Source organism: Tripterygium wilfordii, chromosome 12 (assembly GCF_013401445.1).
Source record: "Tripterygium wilfordii isolate XIE 37 chromosome 12, ASM1340144v1, whole genome shotgun sequence".
Classification (NCBI taxonomy): domain Eukaryota; kingdom Viridiplantae; phylum Streptophyta; class Magnoliopsida; order Celastrales; family Celastraceae; genus Tripterygium; species Tripterygium wilfordii.
The window spans coordinates 12,864,908-12,883,389 of NC_052243.1; the positions used below are offsets into that span (position 1 = coordinate 12,864,908).

General features: G+C 37.3%; 3 protein-coding genes across 4 annotated transcripts; 2 read left to right on the forward strand and 1 right to left on the reverse strand.

The window, feature by feature from the left end:
• Nucleotides 1–571: 571 nt before the first annotated feature.
• Nucleotides 572–1,239, reverse strand: LOC120011530. The gene has a single exon (XM_038862663.1). It carries the CDS (start codon nt 1,025–1,027, stop codon nt 734–736), a length of 294 nt encoding a protein of 97 aa, XP_038718591.1. The 5' UTR covers nt 1,028–1,239; the 3' UTR covers nt 572–733.
• Nucleotides 1,240–6,981: 5,742 nt separating this feature from the next.
• LOC120011414 (G patch domain-containing protein 8) lies at nt 6,982–10,995 on the forward strand. The gene is made up of 8 exons (XM_038862521.1): nt 6,982–7,151; nt 7,772–7,844; nt 8,158–8,344; nt 8,709–8,863; nt 9,110–9,253; nt 9,356–9,462; nt 9,670–9,823; nt 10,658–10,995. The coding sequence occupies exons 2-8, from the start codon at nt 7,782–7,784 to the stop codon at nt 10,736–10,738; spliced, it is 891 nt and encodes a 296-aa protein (XP_038718449.1). The 5' UTR covers nt 6,982–7,151; nt 7,772–7,781; the 3' UTR covers nt 10,739–10,995.
• Nucleotides 10,996–12,072: 1,077 nt separating this feature from the next.
• Nucleotides 12,073–18,227, forward strand: LOC120010930 (flap endonuclease 1). 2 transcript variants are annotated; one of them, XM_038861861.1, is made up of 18 exons: nt 12,073–12,229; nt 12,550–12,686; nt 12,785–12,901; nt 12,966–13,024; nt 13,176–13,235; nt 13,362–13,415; nt 13,584–13,632; nt 13,909–13,956; nt 14,116–14,181; nt 14,397–14,447; nt 15,269–15,388; nt 15,463–15,547; nt 15,687–15,768; nt 16,392–16,506; nt 16,599–16,655; nt 16,736–16,782; nt 16,876–16,930; nt 17,863–18,227. In XM_038861861.1, the coding sequence occupies exons 2-18, from the start codon at nt 12,675–12,677 to the stop codon at nt 17,935–17,937; spliced, it is 1,152 nt and encodes a 383-aa protein (XP_038717789.1). In that variant the 5' UTR covers nt 12,073–12,229; nt 12,550–12,674; the 3' UTR covers nt 17,938–18,227. The 2 variants fall into 2 exon arrangements, with proteins under 2 accessions (XP_038717789.1, XP_038717790.1); XM_038861862.1 differs by having other exon boundaries at nt 12,141–12,229; nt 12,490–12,686.
• Nucleotides 18,228–18,482: the final 255 nt, after the last annotated feature.

The following is an 18,482-nucleotide window of genomic DNA, read 5'->3' on the forward strand; positions in this document are numbered from 1 at the left end:
TAAATGCACGTCTTTTAGCCTATTCCCCTGCACTTTTTCCCCCGAGCTGAAATCACATTATTCAAAAAGATTAATTTAGTACCATTATTAACTCCTATGCATGCAACATGCAACGTGCAGCATGCTGATTAGCTTATTGTTATATACGTGCACGTAGCTTCTTTCATTTCATTTTTTTTTTTCTTGAAAACTTTTTGATCAGCTGTTGGGATTAATTAATAAGGGGTTGTAAAGTGCTTAATTAATTTGCATGCACCCATACTAATTTGCCTTGATAGCTAGCTAGAGTGACAGACTATTTTAATTTATATATACATGACATGGTTCTGTAATTCAGAGCTAGATATATAGGGATATATAATTAAGCAAGCATCTTGGATTGTAATTTTATAAATATAAATTGTACGTATACTGGTTTTTGAGCAGCCAGAAGGTCCAACCACTTGTCAAATATATATATATATATATATATATGCATAAACAACTATAAATTAATGAAAATGAAAATGTAATTGATATTGTTGAATGTTAATTTGTTCCCATTAATATACATAATTATTGTGTTCAGAAATAGAAAATACAATATCTAATGTAGTTATTGCATGGGGCATATCTAAACAAATCAATGGTACAATTGAGTAATGATATAAGCAAATTAAGCAGTTGATATATAACTATAGCTAGAGATGAAATGAGGATGGATGGATCTGGGATGGGGTTGAGTGAGTGATCATCAGTGGTTGAGGGCGTGATGATAGATTTGGGTCTCGGATTCGGAGACGCGGGTTTCATGGAACTTTGAGATGAAAGCAGTGGCTTTCAAATTGATGTTGGGGTCAGCCACCCAACGTCCCTTGTAGTCTTCATCGCTTGGCCACACCTTCCGACCATTACTACTACTAGTACTACTTGTTGCCTGATCAGGATCATCCACCTCTCCTGCAGATCCTCTTCGAGGCTTTGATGATGATTTGAACATGCCGAACAATGAAAAGGATGACAACTTCTTCTGCCTGCCTCCTCCCATTAGCTATCAAATACTCCTATATTAATAATTGAGATAGAGATTTATCACCTCACACTTGACACACACTAGCTACGCCTACTATAATTTGTTGGCTATATTTGGCATGAACGAACTTGAGTTGTGACCGATCGAGTTAATTATCCCCCAATTTATAGTGCAGGAAAGGCTAACTAGCAAGCTCTGAGAGAATATTTTCATTAATTAGGTGCAGAATCTTGATGATTAAACTTTCAAGGGTTATGGATGGTCCTCATATAATGATCCCCCTACCATTATTATATGTTGCTAAAACTTTAGGCAACACCGCCACATGCCTTTTGTCATATCATCCTTGTTCTTTCCTTCATTAATTGACCAAACCAATTACTCTGTTTAGTCTCTTCTCTGATGCCTGGTGGTGGCCAACTTGTATGTACTCAGATGCACGGAACTAGCTAGCTACTTTTATTATTCCATTTTACTTTTAACAATATATAATAAACAAGCATGTATCTTTTTTTCGTCTTTTCAGAAGTAGCAACTTAGCTACATTCATCTGGGACTGGGGAATGCTCTCTTGCTGTACTCAACTACCTACGGTCATTACTTTAAACTAATTTATTAGATTAACAACAAATACTTTTTTTGGCATTTTCCATTCAAACTCACAGAACGTCTCAAAATAACCCAAGATTCCTCACCAGATTGTTCATTGGAGGACAGGCATGCATCCATTTATCTTGCTACTTTATAATTGAATATGTAAATAAACTGGAATAGATCAAGAAGAATAAAGGCTTAGTTTCATTGATCAGAGAAAGATTACACAATACTGAAATTGCTTAAGTCAAGCAGCGGAACAAACCAGAGTATATATCCTCAGTCTTGACAAGATGACAAACGGTCTTCTTGTCAGACAATACAAAACTCAAAAAATAAAGATAAAATAAATGACAACGGTAATAAAGAAAAAGTTACAGAACGGCGTCGTCGTTGGAAGACATAAAACGGCATCGTAGAGAAATGAAGACAGAAATCCTAACACTCCCCCGCAAGCTCAACGTGGTGATTCAACACGTTGAGTTTGTACATAAAAGCTTGTAACTGAGTTGCTGACATTGGCTTTGTGAAGAGATCAGCGGGCTGATAGGTGGTGCGAATATGATGTAGATCAATGAGGCGCTTCTCCACCTTTTCTCTAATAAAATGACAATCGATTTCGATGTGTTTGGTCCTCTCATGGAAAACTGGGTTGGTAGCTATGTATATTGCAGCTTGGCTATCACAGTAAAGAGGAATTGGTTTGGTCACTGAATGTTTCATGTCATGCAGTAAGGTGTTCAACCAAACCAATTCACTGGTTACAGAAGCCATGCTTCTATATTCTGCTTCTGCAGATGAACGTGAGACCGTCTGCTGCTTTTTAGATTTCCAGGCGATGAGAGCTCCTCCCAGCATTATGTTAAAACCAGTTGTAGACCTTCTGGAGTCTTGACAAGCAGCCCAGTTTGCATCACAGTAGGCCTCAATCTTCAAGTTTGTCTTGGCAGGATAGAATAAAGACTGATTATAGCTGCCCTTGAGATACCTCAAAACTCTATGAGCTGCTTGAAGATGAATATCAGTAGGAGTTTTCATGTATTGACTGAGATAATTCACAGTAAAGTTGATGTCTGGTCTTGTCAAAGATAAGTAGATGAGCTTTCCAATTAACCTTCTGTACATCATAGGATCATCCAGTAATTCTCCTTGATGGTTTGATAATCTTGTATTGGTGTCCATAGGAGTGGTAACAGAGCTGCAATCCCTGAAACCAGAATCCACAAGCAAATCCAATATATATTTTCTTTGGCATATAGTCATGCCATTGTTAGTATGATCAATTTCCAATCCTAAAAAATATTTTAAATTTCCCAAGTCTTTAATTTTGAAATAGCTGCCTATGTAATCTTTGACTTCCTGTAACAGTTCTAAGCTATCACTTCCTAAAGCCATGTCATCCACATATAAAAGAAGTAAGACTGTAAAGGAATGCCTTGAATAAACAAACAAGGAATAGTCAGATTTTGATTGTTTAAAACCCAATTTGAGTAAAGCTTCTTTGCATTTTATATTCCACTGTCTAGAGGCTTGTTTAAGTCCATAGAGAGATTTGTTTAATTTGCAAACATATTCAGGAGTATGAGTTTGATATCCTGGAGGCATTCTCATATAAACTTCTTCACTTAAATCACCATTAAGAAAAGCATTATGCACATCTATATGATGCATGTACCAATTATGTGAAGCAACAATAGCCAAGAAGGTTCTAACTGTGGTCATTTTAACCACAGGAGCAAAGGTTTCTTGATAGTCAAATCCTAAGGTTTGACTATAGCCTTGAGCTACTAAGCGAGCTTTGTATCTCTCAACTGTACCATCAGGGTGGTATTTGATTTTATATATCCATTTGGACCCAATTGCCTTCCTTCTTTTAGGTAGGGGAACAACTGTCCAAGTGTTGTTCTCATTTAAGGCATTAATCTCACTGTCCATAGCTTCACACCATGCAGGATTCTTAGACGCATCAGGATAATTTTTAGGTTCATGACTAGAACAGATAGCTGCTATAAAATGTTCATAATGGACAGAATGCATGTGATGAGAATGATGTGTAGGTTTATCTATTTCAGATTTATGTTTGATCATTGCATTACAATCATATTGTTTTAGATACTCAGGTGTCTTTCTCAATCTCTTAGTCATGTTGTTTGTAGGAGGGTCAATAGTAAGAGATTCTGTGACTTGTAAATCTTTACTCTGTGCACTTGTACTTGGTAGACAACTTCCTGTCTCCTTAAAAGGAAATCTATCTTCAATGAATTTAACATCCCTAGACACAAATACTTCATTGGATTCCATATCTAATAACTTGTACCCCTTGACGTTAATTGGATATCCTATAAAAACACAAGGTCTAGCTCTACTGTCAAATTTTGAGTGTTGATGTCTAAGGATTTTTGCATAACACAGACAACCAAAAATCTTCAATGAATTATAATCTGGTTCTTTATTATAAAGGATATGGAAAGGAGTCTTTTTATCTAATACTCTTGTGGGAAGTCTATTAATGAGGTGAACTGCAGTTTGTATACAAGTACTCCAGAACTGTTCAGACAGACCTGATTCAATCTTAATAGCTCTAGCAACATTCAATATGTGTTGGTGTTTTCTCTCAACAATACCATTTTGTTGAGGGGTGTAGGGACAAGTTTTTTGATGTACAATGCCTTCTCTATCATAGAAATCTATCATATTGAACTCCAAACCATTATCTGATCTAATCATTTTGATTTTAGTATTGAATTGATTTTTAACATAACTGTTGAAAGTTTGGATGCATTTTCCTGCTTCAGATTTAGAATTCATCAAGTAGATCCAGGTATGTCTACTAAAATCATCAACCAGTGTTATAAAATACTTATATCCATCAAAAGACATTACATTGTTGGGACCCCATATGTCCACATGAACTAGATCAAATATAATCAAACTCCTAGTTTGGCTAATTACAAAAGGTTTCCTCTTCATCTTTGCCAATGTACAAACATCACAATTCTGACATTTTCCTATGAAATCACTCCCTAGCATCTCAGAAACCTTGGTAGAGGGATGGCCAAGTCTCTTATGCCAAAAATCATCCTTAACTACAGAATTCACTTTCATCAAAATATTCCTCCTAGGCTTCATTTCTTCAAGTAAGTAGTATAGACCTTCATGCATGGTTCCCATCCCAATTTTCCTCAAAGTGATTAAGTCCTGCAAATAGCAAGAATTATGGGTGAACACCAATGCACAGTCACGGTTTGTTACAATTTTGTTTGCAGCAATCAAATTAAACCTGAAACCTTTAACTAGCAAGACTCCTGTTAAGGTAATGTTTCCTTTTAATCTAACATCTCGTATGTGACTTATCTCCTGTCTAGTCCCATTAGGCAAAGTAACAAAAGAGTTATGCACTCTCCTATATGTGTGAAAATGCTCCAGTAAACAAGTTACATGATTAGTAGCACCTGTGTCAAATATCCAAGCAGAATGTAAATTTTCATTACCTCCTACTGCAGACACAGAAGCACTGAGGTTTGTGGTATCTCCATTCTGAGTTTGATTCTTCAAATATGCCAATAGCTGTTGGCATTGATCATTTGAAAGAGGTTGAGAGTTTCCTTGAGAACTCTGCAAGCCAGCATCCACTTGGTTTATGCTCCTCTTATCAGAGAATCCAGAATTGGAGTACCTCATTTTCTTTGGAGGATTGGTTCCATCATTTGGAAATCCAATTAATTTGAAACACTTCTCTATGTTGTGATTAGTCTTCTTGCAATACCTGCAAAAAAAATTTTCTTTCTCATTTGCACTCCTCCTGTTTCCTTTGGAGTCTCTGTCGAAGTTGTTTCTAGTAGACACCTGCATTGCCATAGATTCTTGCACTGAATCTTTTTGACTATGCTTGGCATTAAGATTGACAGTCAACTTCTTTTCCACTTGGTTGACTTGAGCAAATGCCTTAGTTACCTCAGGCAAAGGATCCATCATCAGAATTTGATTCGTTACATGTTCAAAGCAATCATTGAGTCCCATTAGGAACTGCAAAAGCTTTTCCTTATTTCGCTGAACAAGTGCAACCTTTTGAACATCGCAATTGCAGCGACCACATTTGCACACAGGTAACTGCTTGTATTGATACAGTTCATCCCAAAGGGATTTGATTCTAGCAAAATACTCTGTCACTGTGGAAGCCCCTTGCTTGATGTTGGATATTGACCTTGTTATCTCAAAATCCCTCGTGGGGTTAGATGCAGAGTACCTGTTTTTCAGATCCATCCAAAGTTCATAAGAAGTTCTAGCAGTTGAGATGCTTACCAATATGTCTGGAGAGACACAGTTTGTGATCCAAGTTTTGACCAAGCTGTCGCATTGGTTCCAATCTTGGTGATTTGGATGATCTTCATCCGGTATAGTAAGAGTACCATCCACGAACCCCATCTTGTTCCTTGCTCTGAGGGCAGTTGCAAACTGATTACTCCATAAATGGAAATTGCACCCAGTCAAGGTCGATTTGATGAGAGTTGAGGAGAAATCTGAGTTAGTAAGGAAATAAGGGTTTCGGAAAGGATTTTGATTTTGAGTCATTACTGGTTGCAAACCGTAAGACTGAGCAAATTGAAAATTTCCAAACTGATTGTTTGTAGCTTGAAAGTTCGAAGGATTTGAAGGATTTGAAGCTGGTGGATTCGAATCAACCAGACGTTAAGGAGTTGAAGCTTGAGCTTGCGAACTCGAAGCAAATTTGGTGTGAGCCATACCCTCTGATACCATGTAAATAAACTGGAATAGATCAAGAAGAATAAAGGCTTAGTTTCATTGATCAGAGAAAGATTACACAATACTGAAATTGCTTAAGTCAAGCAGCGGAACAAACCAGAGTATATATCCTCAGTTTTGACAAGATGACAAACGGTCTTCTTGTCAGACAATACAAAACTCAAAAAATAAAGATAAAATAAATGACAACGATAATAAAGAAAAAGTTACAGAACGGCGTCGTCGTTGGAAGACATAAAACGGCATCGTAGAGAAATGAAGACAGAAATCCTAACAGAATAATCGCATATTGCTCAATTCATTTAATTAATTGGAGAAACCTCCCGGTTTGGCCAGTAATTAGCTAGCTAAGCTAGGTGTCTATCGCTCTATCTATTATAAATTTAGAAAAAAGTGTTTCTAGAAAGATGCGGATTAATTAGTTAAGGCCTCCGGTCGTAGACTGAGTTAAGTAAGCCAAGGTACGCATGGTCATTAAGATTTAAGACACAAAAGAGCAGGCCAAGTCCAACTCAAATTCGAATTTGTAGCCCAACCACTCAACTCAATTAAAAAAGCTCACCATTCACCAACAACTGATTTGGGTCCGGCCCTTTTCTTATCAACGGAGCCCAGCCCACATAAGGTTTCCAAAAAAAAAATGCAGACCGGAGCAGAGCAGACCGCAGCATTATATTCACCCAACGCAGCCGGGTATTGATTTGATTGATGCGCGAAATCAAGAGGAGGAGCAGAGCCGATTTCGAATTTCGTTAGTCTCTCTTTTAATCATAACAATCAGGTAATTAACCCTCTTGTCGTTTTTTTTTTTTTTTTTTTTTTATCGTTGTTCTGAATCAATTGTTTTCTGATGATAGATTTCCCTCAAATCTCAGTTCTGTGGTTAATCATCCCTTTTTTTAGGGCTTATGTATCTCATCTTTTTCAACTTTGTAGCATCGGTAATCGATTTTACACCATTTATAAAGTTGGGTTTCGATTGATTAGTTTAAAATCGAACGTATCCCAATACGTAATCGGAAGATGCTAAGAGTATGTTGTTCTCTCATCATGAACATTAATTCACAATAAAGTCCTTTTTGCAGCCATGGAATGATATTTAAGGCTTTGAAACTCTAATTCTTATTATCCTTTTTTTTTTGATATGTGCTGATCAAATCTCGTTTTGCTTGCCAATCTTGGATTCAATTTGGCCTTCTGCTTGACAGCTTCTGCTTCTTTTAACTTTGAACTATGAATGTCTTTTTAACATGATTTATCAGTGTGGTTTTTGTTTGATTCTTTGCAAGTCTGTTTAATTTATGTATATATATATTGATTTTACATATATTTCGGGTTGTGATAACTGATAAAGCAGATTATATAGGTATCTATATTATTTGTTGCATTCTTCACTATTAGGTGGTTCAAAATGGAGTACAGAGGGAGCAACGATGCGAGCAGAGGAGATAAATGGAAGCATGGAAAGGAACAGGTAAGCAATAAGTATGAAAGCTTTCATATTTTCCGGATACATCTTGTGGAATACTGATTTTTTGACGGTGTGTCGCAAAAGTAGTTTTTGTTTTTGCCTTCTGTGGTTGAAGGAAAAAAAGATTTTCTTTTGCATTATTCTGCCCTAATTATCAGAATGATAGATGGAATGGCCTTAATGATTTCCCTATCTATCGCAAATTTATTGGATTAAGATATTTAGGAATTCACCATGATCTTTGGGATGCACCTGAATTCTATTTTCCAATGAGTTTAGGTGCATATTTTGATGTATTTTGTTGTGGGCATACCAGGACTCTCTTATTGAGGATCTGGTGGACGAGTTTCGGTTGCCAATTTATCATAAGCCAACTGAAAATGTTGATCTCGACAATGTGGAACAAGCATCTCTTGACACAAAGTTGACATCATCTAATATTGGCTTTAAGCTTTTACAAAAAATGGGGTGGAAAGGGAAGGGTCTTGGGAAGAATGAGCAAGGTATTTCTGCTGTTCCTTACTTGCATCTTTTATTGTTTGGTTTCTTTTTTGTGGATGTGCTGCCATTCAAGAACCATAATGTAATTTGAAATATTTTATTTGTCATTTTGTTGTTCTTTTTCTTCATCTATCTTTTGAAATGTTATGTTATTGCTCGGAATTTGACTTTTGTGGTTATTGCAACTGATCTCTGGTTTTCATAATTGATCTTCTCTATATTATACCATGGTTAGTTCAACCCGTGAAATTATACTGAAGGCTATTGGCCGAATTTTTTTTTCTTCCTTTTCTTTGTTCTTGTAGTGCTTGTGAGTTAGTTATGTTGTCCTACTTCCAACATTTTCTTCACTCTCCATGGATTTAGGAATAATTGAGCCGATAAAGTCCGGGATTAGAGATCCAAAGTTGGGTATTGGCAAACAAGAAGAGGATGACTTCTTTACCGCAGAGGAGAATATCCAGAGGAGAAGACTAGATATTGAGCTGGAGGAGACGGAGGAAAATGCAAAGAAGCGGGAGGTATGTCTCTATTTGTAGATAGTCACTCTATAGTATTTCATCACCGGATGATATTGAGGTTGATGTTATACTTTTCTGAAACACACATCTAATAACAGAAGGCAGCACATATTATATATGTGTGTCTTTTGACGGGATTGGTATATCATAGGGGAACATCAACCTTCGAAGATCTTGAGAATTTCCTGCAGTTTTTATTACCTGGTGGCTTCTACTGCCTGCTTCGTGCACATTATGAAAATTCAGGTGTTAGCAGAGCGGGAGCAGAAAATTCAAAGTGAGGTGAAAGAAATTCGGAAAGTATTTTATTGTGATCTCTGCAACAAGCAGTACAAATTGGCTATGGAATTTGAAGCTCACTTGAGCTCGTATGATCACAATCACAGAAAGGTTAATCTTCTGTGTTGTTGTTATTAATGCTGTATTAGTGGTATTTTTTTTCTATTTAATCTTTTGTCTAAATCTGGCGCACCCATGGTCTGAGTCTTACAGCGATTTAAAGAAATGAGAGAAATGCATGGTACTGGCAGCAGTCGTGATGATCGGCTAAAGCGGGAACAACAACGCCAAGAGAGAGAGATGGCTAAGTTTGCCCAGATGTATCCAATGACTTGCTTTTCTTCCTCTTTTTTTTAATCTGCATTTGTTTTTTCTTGGATTCCTTAACCCCCCCTCATCCCCAACTAAACATGCATACACACTAACACAAAACGAAAAGGGTGGATGTTTTGTGTTTATTGCATGAACAAGTGTTTCATCACCTTATCATCTTCGGTAATTCTATTATTTAATTTAATGACAATCAGGGCAGATGCTCGTAAGCAGCAGGATCAACAGCAGCATGAAGAATCTGGGCCTGCTTTGGAATCTAATGCACCAAGAACTGTCACCGCACTCGCTGACCAGGATCTGCGGAAGGCTTTGAAGTTTGGATTTTCCTCGAAGGTTGGAACTTCTAAGGTGCGTTCAGATAAAGGAATTAAAATTTACTTGCGATTAGAACTTTGTACATGCTGTAAATTTTCGGAAGTCAATGAGCTATCTTTTTCTAAGCGTAGGTTGTCGGTTGCCTAGTCTGTTGGAGTGGTAAATAGTTGTTCTCGGTATTACATATTTTCCTTATGTTCCTGGTTGAAATTTGTTCCTGGGAAGTTAGCAGCGATTCTACTTCCCACTTGTTTTCATGCTCCTAAAAGCGGGGTACAAGTGAGAAACCATTGTTTCTCCTTCCCAGCCTTTTCAGTATGTTCAGGATTTTATTTTTCTCGCCTTTTCTAACATCGTTGTCTTGCTGTAATGTTGCATTGTTCTTACAGGGCAGCTCAAATTTACAGTTTAGCTACCTCGTTCACTAATACATTTTTAACTATCCTTGCTTTTCCTGCACAATGGTTTTTGTCTATATTCTTATATGGACCATACATTGATTCTTCACAATACAACAGTTTAGTGATGACGCTGACACATCTGACAACGCATCTCTTGTGTTGCTAGCGTTTCCGAAGGGTTATTGAGATGATGGTTTGACTATGAAATTGCCTTGATCAGATCAGGATAAATAGGTTGTATCATTGAACTGGGGGTGTATGTTTTGTCATTTGTGCACCTGTTATTATATGGTTTGAAGTCCTAATACAAGTTATCTTTGTATGGAGGGCAGTGGAGCTTGAGAGCCATATCTGTTACCGATTGAACACTTATAAATATTTGTTCAGCTCTAGAATCTACGTTATGATCTCGAGTGAAAGGTATCATGAATTACAATCGACATTTTGACTTTTTTCCATTCTGCAGAATTTGTTTGTCGGTGCTGCAAAGAAGCCAAAGGTAGCTGTGGCCTCAGTTTTTACCAATGATAGTGATGATGAAAAGTGAAGCCCAACTGTAACTAGTGCATAACCTCAGTGTGTGTAACTTATGTAGTGCTTTCATTAATTGTTCGGTTAGTGTCAATGTAGTAACACATTGCCCATGGCATCGTGGTTGTCATCGAAAGGGGTTTAATAAGTTTATGGGAGTTCCAGATACTTGGTCCAAAGAAGAAGTTTTTTATTTGACAGAAATATTTTTAAGATCATGTTTTTGTTTTGATTGCACGTCATTGAAGGAATGGTTTTGTTTTTTTTTTTTTTAATAATTATCATTGGTTGTTTCTAACTTTTCTGCAATCATGGTTTGTTTATTTTGATCTTGGGCACAAACTTGTAAGAACACCATAGTGGGCACACAACCATGATTTATTCTGTAAAGTAGGCCACGCCTAGGGGTGTAAAAAACCAAACCAAACCGTAATCCAAACCGTAAACCAAACCGGAAAAAATCATTTGGTCCGGTTTTTCGGTTTACGGTCCGGTTTCGGGTTAGAAAATGCATGTTATTCGGTTTTCGGTTTACGGTCCTGTCTCAACAATTATAATTCGGTTTCAAACCGAAAACCGAATAGTAATTTATGTTTAATAATATTTTTATAATTTTATATAAATAAAACAATATATACAAATTAGTCTTTCGGCCCAATTTCTTTAGTCTTTTGACCCAATTTTCTTCTTTGGCCCAATCAGAACAGATACATAATGTAGGTTTACATGTTCAGAGATAAGAAATTCATATATACAAATAATTATCCGGTTTAAACCGGTAAAACCGAAAACCAAACCGAAATTTTCGGTTCGGTTTAAAACGGTTTGTACATATTAAACGGTCTGGTCCGGTTTATAAAAACAGCAAACCGAAAATATTCGGTTTCGTGGTTTCCGGTTCCAAACCGAACCGTTAAACCGAACTTCCACCCCTAGCCACGCCAATACAAGTGTAGGTGGCCAACCAAACCGTTCAAGGGAGCATCGAGAGTACTTAGTTGAAGGATCTAGCCGGACCAGCCATATCATATTGACAACGCATCCTCCATAAGTCAATTCGTTATTATTTCCAATGGTACTTCCGTACTTAGGTCTATATATTTTTTAAATGGACCTAAGTATTCACCCATAAGTCTCTTTAAAAATACCGACCTGAAATTTATCCTATCATTTATCATTAAGGGTTTCAAACATTTTTCTTTACATGTGGATCCCAGTCTGCTTTGTCTTATTCCACGTAGGCTTTAGAATTTGGACCATCCGCAACTTACTGGATCTGGCCCATGCAGCTGAACACCCATCAGCAACCCAAAACACATGCATAGAGTATAGACTATAGTCTCTAAAGCCCACCTCGTCGACCACGTATCTAGGCGAGTGATTCCTCCCAGTCTCGACTCTCGACTCGTGTGTGTAAAGTGTAGCCCTTCGCCCCTTCTTTCGCTTCGCAGTTACACAAGCCAGCGAGATAACCGACAAGGGTGCCTACTGGAGATCGCCGGCGTGGGTAAGTTCTCCGTTTGTTCAGTTTCCGTTTTCAGTTTCAGTATTCGAACCCCTAGTAGAAGCATTATTTTGTTCTGGTTGTTTCTCAAGTTACGGGAGTTGTTTGATTTTTTGCCAAGCTCCTTACTCTTTTTTTTCGCCGCGATATGACTTGCTTGGAATCAATTTTGGTTTCTGTCACTGGTTTCTAGGAGTCTCATTTCGTTTGTATCTCCAAATCATAGTCTTCTCATACTTCTCGGCTATATTATATTTGCATAGACGCTTGCTATTGTCCGAAAGCAGTGTAATTCATTCTACAAATGTGTGGGAATGATTCAGGCCCAATTTCAAGAAGCATCCTTTTCATATAAGACTCTTGCTCCTGGAGTACGCCGGGTAAGGAAACGACAACAACCATAAGGGTTTTTTTGGTGGTCTCCCTAACACTGTCCTTTTCTGAAATAATGGGTATTAAGGTTAGTCAGTGGTTGTGTTTTTTTTTTCCCCCTACAAATCATAGTTTATGGGAGGAATTAACCTGATAGCGCTTGTGGGGTTTTGGTGGATTTTTTAGGGGTTAACAAAACTGCTAGCAGACAATGCTCCAAAGGCCATGAAAGAGCAGAAATTTGAAAGTTACTTCAGCAGGAAAATCGCTATAGATGCTAGCATGAGCATCTATCAGTTTCTCGTATGTAGTAACTCTTACTCCTTCTCCACCTCTCTCTGCAGCGTCTAATTGGGTTTCTGTGTAGATTGTTGTAGGAAGAAGTGGGACTGAAATGCTCACAAATGAGGCCGGTGAAGTCACTAGGTGAACCCTCATAAATTCCTCTCGTTTTCCATAGTTACTGATTTTTCTTTCCTTTTTTATTGGAGTTTGATGTGAAGTTCTTTTTTTTTTTTGTTTATTCATGTAGTTCCCCTTAATGCCAACACTTGGTCTTTGTTTGGTTCCCTTGTAGTCATTTGCAGGGCATGTTTACTCGGACAATTAGACTTCTCGAAGCGGGAATGAAGCCTATGTAATGTGTTCTTTTAACTTTTAATTTAAGAAATTGTGTCACTCTTACTTACCTTAGTGCTTTTCTGAGTTAAGTTTGTGCTTTTGCTAAATCACTCCATAATTCTTCTATGTTATCATTTATCAGCTACGTTTTTGATGGACAACCTCCGGATTTGAAAAAACAAGAGCTGGCAAAACGGTATCACATGACATAATATGACTCCTTTTATCACTTGTTCACTTGAAAATTTATTCAAGTTTTACATATGACTCCTTTTATCATTTGTGCACTTGAAAATTTATTCAAGTTTCACAAGCATTTGTTTCATAATCAGAGATGCTCTTCCACATTCAATTTGTGATGCAGTTATTCAAAGCGCGCAGATGCTACTGAGGATTTGGCAGCAGCTGTGGAGGTATGTGTTTTACCTTCTAGTATATTTTCTTACTTGTGGCACAGTGGTAGAGTTGAAGGGGTGCGACCTGTGGTAGAGTTGAAGGGGTACAACCTAGAGGTCACGAGTTCAATTATTGGAAAGAGCCTCTCCACATATTATGTGAGGCAAGGTCTATGTACATCCTGCATATCCCCGATCCCGCCCACTGTGGGATTCTTGTGCATGAAAGTTGTTTACCTTTTTTATCATTCATGGAATATGTCATTCAGCTGTTACCTTTGAGATTCATTGTAGACTGGCAATAAGGAGGACATTGAAAAATTCAGTAAACGGACAGTGAAGGTGGGTTCTTCGCTCTCTCATCTCTTTCTTCCTATTCATGGTCTTTATATTACTAAGCTCTTATCTAGTCCTCAGATGTGAAGAATAGAGTATGGACTGGATGAAAGGGCATGTGAAAGTATCCATGCTTCGGGGCTAATGTGTGCTATACGTTAACAGGTGACAAGACAGCACAATGAAGATTGCAAAAGACTTCTGAAACTCATGGGAGTCCCTGTGATTGAGGTGACATTACAATGTTCCTAGTTATCTGTTATCGGTATGAGTTTGGAATTGGCATTGTACTGTTTTCTCGTTCTGTATCATTTTCATGCTTAAACATCATTGGCTTTTGCTTGTTATGTTTGCAGGCCCCTTCTGAAGTATGCATTGTACTGTTTTCTTGTTCTGTATCGTTTTCATGCTTAAACATAATTGGTTTTTGGTTGTTTTGTTTGCAGGCCCCTTCTGAAGCAGAGGCACAATGTGCTGCACTTTGCAAATTGGGAAAGGCATGTACTTTATCTGGTTTAAAATGAGTTGTTTAAATTTGGGATGTAGAGATGGAAATGTGCCCATTAATCTGATAGAGTCCCACATCGGTAGTGAGTGGGGAGGAAGTACTGTATATAGATGGGAGGTAGCACCTTTCCTTAGTACCTGGGGTTTTCAGCCTAAACTGAGTCTCAGGTACAACCCCTGCCAGCACATGGGTCGCCAGGCTATGGGCTGATAGATGGGTTGGGCCTTAGGTACTGAGTGATGTGTTCCTCCTTCTCTATCATAATCCTTATATTCTCCTGGTATTTCGAAAATGTTATTTGTTTTAGTCAAATCATGGGAGTTTCATCCCAGGCATCATTTTATGATATCTTTAATGCATTGGAGTTTGAAGGGGTAAGGAGAGAAGTGGACAAAGTGGGAATGGGAAAGGGAAAGGAAGGAGTGTGGAGGGAATAAATTGTTTCCCTCCCTTTTTGGACTTTTTAATGAAGGAGCTGAGGGAATAGGAGGAAATTTCACTCTTTTTTTGGTTATAGAGTTGAGGTAAAACTAAACAATAATGTGTTTGTAAAGTATTGTTGTACCTTTTTTACATGACTTCAACAAAATCCCTCCCTTCTTTATCCTTTTTAATTTTCTTGGCTCTCCATCAAAATTAATGTAAACACCATATTTTTCCTCATTTTTCCTCAATGGCTTGTTCCTAGCTTTGGAGTTGTTCCCTGATTTATTATCAAAAAGAACAAAATGTTTCCCTCCTCAAGTCCTGCCCAATAAGGGTCCTTAAAAATTGACTTGCTAGAAGCTAATACTAATTGCTATGTGCTAGGTTTACGCTGTTGCTTCTGAAGACATGGATTCCCTAACTTTTGGAGCTCCTAGGTTTCTACGACATTTAATGGATCCTAGCTCGAGAAAAGTCCCAGTCATGGAATTTGAAGTTGCAAAGGTGACGTGGATGCTGAATGTCAATGTGACTAATTAGTTTTTCAATCATTTGATTTGATTTATGATTCCTTTCAGATTTTGGAGGAGCTGAATCTTACCATGGATCAATTCATCGACTTGTGCATTCTTTCAGGATGTGATTATTGTGACAGCATTAGAGGTATGTGAGAGTGCTGTATGCACAATCCTGCGTGAGGGTTTTCTCTTTTCTATTTCAATACATGTATAACTATGTATGTATAGTGCGACATATTGTTATTTATTCTCTTAATTTAACGTACTCCTCATCCATGCTACAGGTATAGGGGGACAGACTGCTCTGAAGTTGATCCGTCAACATGGCTCTATTGAGAACATACTAGAGAACATAAATAAAGAGAGGTATTATTTATTTCTACCTTTAAAATTATCATGTTAAATAGTTAATTATCAATCTCTTTATCATAATTTGCTTTTGTCTTTCGTGTATCTTTGGGGATGTGAAATGATTGAAGTAAGCCCAGTTTACGTTAAAACAATGATTTTTTGGATTCCCATGCTTCATAATTGATATTAGAACCTAATAGTGTTGCATTGGTGCTTTCTAACATAATACAAATTATGTGATCATGATGTAGAATTCTGAATGACCTGTCATTGTTTGTGGTCTTTTGGCTTATTGATGCCCTATTATATTAGTTTTTGTTGACTGGTGCCACTCTTGCATCATAGGTGCAGTGCTTCTATGATGAGATAGATGGGAAAATCTGGCCTTCATAACCGTATTCCAGAATAACTATTTGTATAGTCAGAGTTTAATATTTTGCTAATTGAATGTTTTATACATGGAACTTCAACTTCTGAAGCTTTGCATTATCATCTTGACAAAAGTTGTAACACTTCCTAAACTGATGATGGTTCCTTGTTAGATTGAATGATTTTGGCTCACTTGAGGTTTTAGATAAGGATCATTAATTGTGTTTGGTATTTCAGTATATGATTTTTACTTTCTATTTAATGACCAGGTACCAAATACCAACCGATTGGCCATATAAAGAGGCTAGGAGACTTTTTAAAGAACCAGTTGTTGTTACAGATGAAGAGCAACTTGAGCTTAACTGGAGTGCTCCTGATGAAGAAGTAAATGATTGACTTATTTTGTTTGCGGGTATCATATTGTTTTTATCATTTTTCATGTTTGTAACTGATACATTGTCTTGTCAATTTTTCAGGGGTTGATAACCTTCCTGGTAAATGAAAATGGGTTCAATAGTGACAGGGTGACAAAGGTATGGTCTTGAGTTTAGCCTTCATTATTAGCTTTTACATGGGTTCATATAATAAGTGTCTTGTTCTCATTATTTATTAGGCCGTAGAAAAAATTAAAGCGGCCAAAAACAAGTCATCCCAAGGACGGTGAGCAATGCAAAATTACATGACAGTCATTTTAAGAATTTTCTTTCCCCCCTCCCCTTCCATCCAATGATGTCATATTTGTTTTCTTTACAGATTAGAGTCATTTTTTAAGCCTATTGCAAACACTTCTGTTCCTATTAAACGGAAGGTATGCTATCATAAGTATTACAAACATCCAATTTTGACTTTCCGCATTGGCCATGTTACTTTCAGTGTGGAGGATATTCTTTAAAAATGTTGACTCTTCTAGAGGCATTTTCCTATGAAACTCTTGACTTTGATATCCTGTACTTCATTTGTTTGTTTTAAAGTTTCTTTGTTCCTAACAACGGATTATGTCCTTCACATTGTATTTCATTTGTCTATATAGAATTTTACTTGCCGCACACATGATGTGGTGCATGTTCTTATCATGCTATATGAGGTCTTTTGCCGCCTAGTCGGATTATTTAATTTGCTTTGGAATCCATGTTTTTAATTTTTTTTTTTTTTTGTAACGTGGAACCCATCCAACTGTCTACTGGACAATTGGTTGGTAAACCTCGAGTCACATGGAAGATCCTGCAACTCCTATGGACCAATTGAGACTTGGGTCAAGACCCAATGCGGGGTGATAATGCAGGATGACATTCACAAATGATCCGACTATGAATATTTAGTATATGATGATGACTAAATCATGTACCAAAAAAATAATTATGAAGACTGATTCCTGTAAACAGTCTGGTAGAGGTGCAACTGTCGCATGTTCAATTCTTGGACACAGTGTCTTGTCTGTCTCTAACATATTATGTGGGGATAAAGTTTGTTTGTCCTCGAGCCTGTCCAATTAGAGAGGTTTGTACAGAGGACTAGAGGAGTTATTTATCTTTTTATTGATTCTACTTTGATCTTTGTGGAGGAACCTCTTTATGCGTCACGGATTTCCATTAGTAGGCACTTTCTACAATTATTTAATTGATCTAATGATTGCTTCTTTTGCTCCACTTTTTGCATAATTGTCTTATATTTTGATGTCATTTTGATCATGACACACTCAGGTTTTGTTCTTACTAATTGCTCACATGTGAGTTGTGACAGGAAACACCTGTGATCACTTCTAAAGAAGTTAACAACAAGAAGTCAAAGGCTGTTGGCAGTAAGAAAAAGAAGTAGATGATTTGGAGCTTAATTAAAATCCTACCGCATCCTGGGAAAGTTAGAATGAATCTTGTAGGTTTTTTTAATTCAATTTTTCGTTTGTCGCCCTTGGCACGGCATGCTAGACGGTCTTTGGATTAGAGTTTGTTGTGTAGGTTGTTTGATGTAACATGAGAGGTGAAGAATGAAGCTCTCAATTTTAACCGTTATTTCCTTGTGTTGGATAAAGTTGGGCTGAAATGTACTTCTTGTTTAATAACATTGTGCTTCTTATTGTTGTTCACTGGTATCCTTGTTGGTTCAAATTTTATTCTTCTGACAAATACTTGTTCTGGCAACTTTGTGAAGCTTCTCAGAATTAGTTAATCTTGTCCAGTCATTTCAGAATTATTGTTGTGAGATGTTCAGTTCCGTTTTATTACACGTTTTCATCGTTCTTGCGGAGGCTACTAGTAATAAGAACTCATACTTGTGTCATTTCCTCCAGGGACTTTGTCCCGGCGACACCCTCTACCCGGCAATTCTCTCAATCTTGCAATTACTTTTTGTTTTGCTAACCA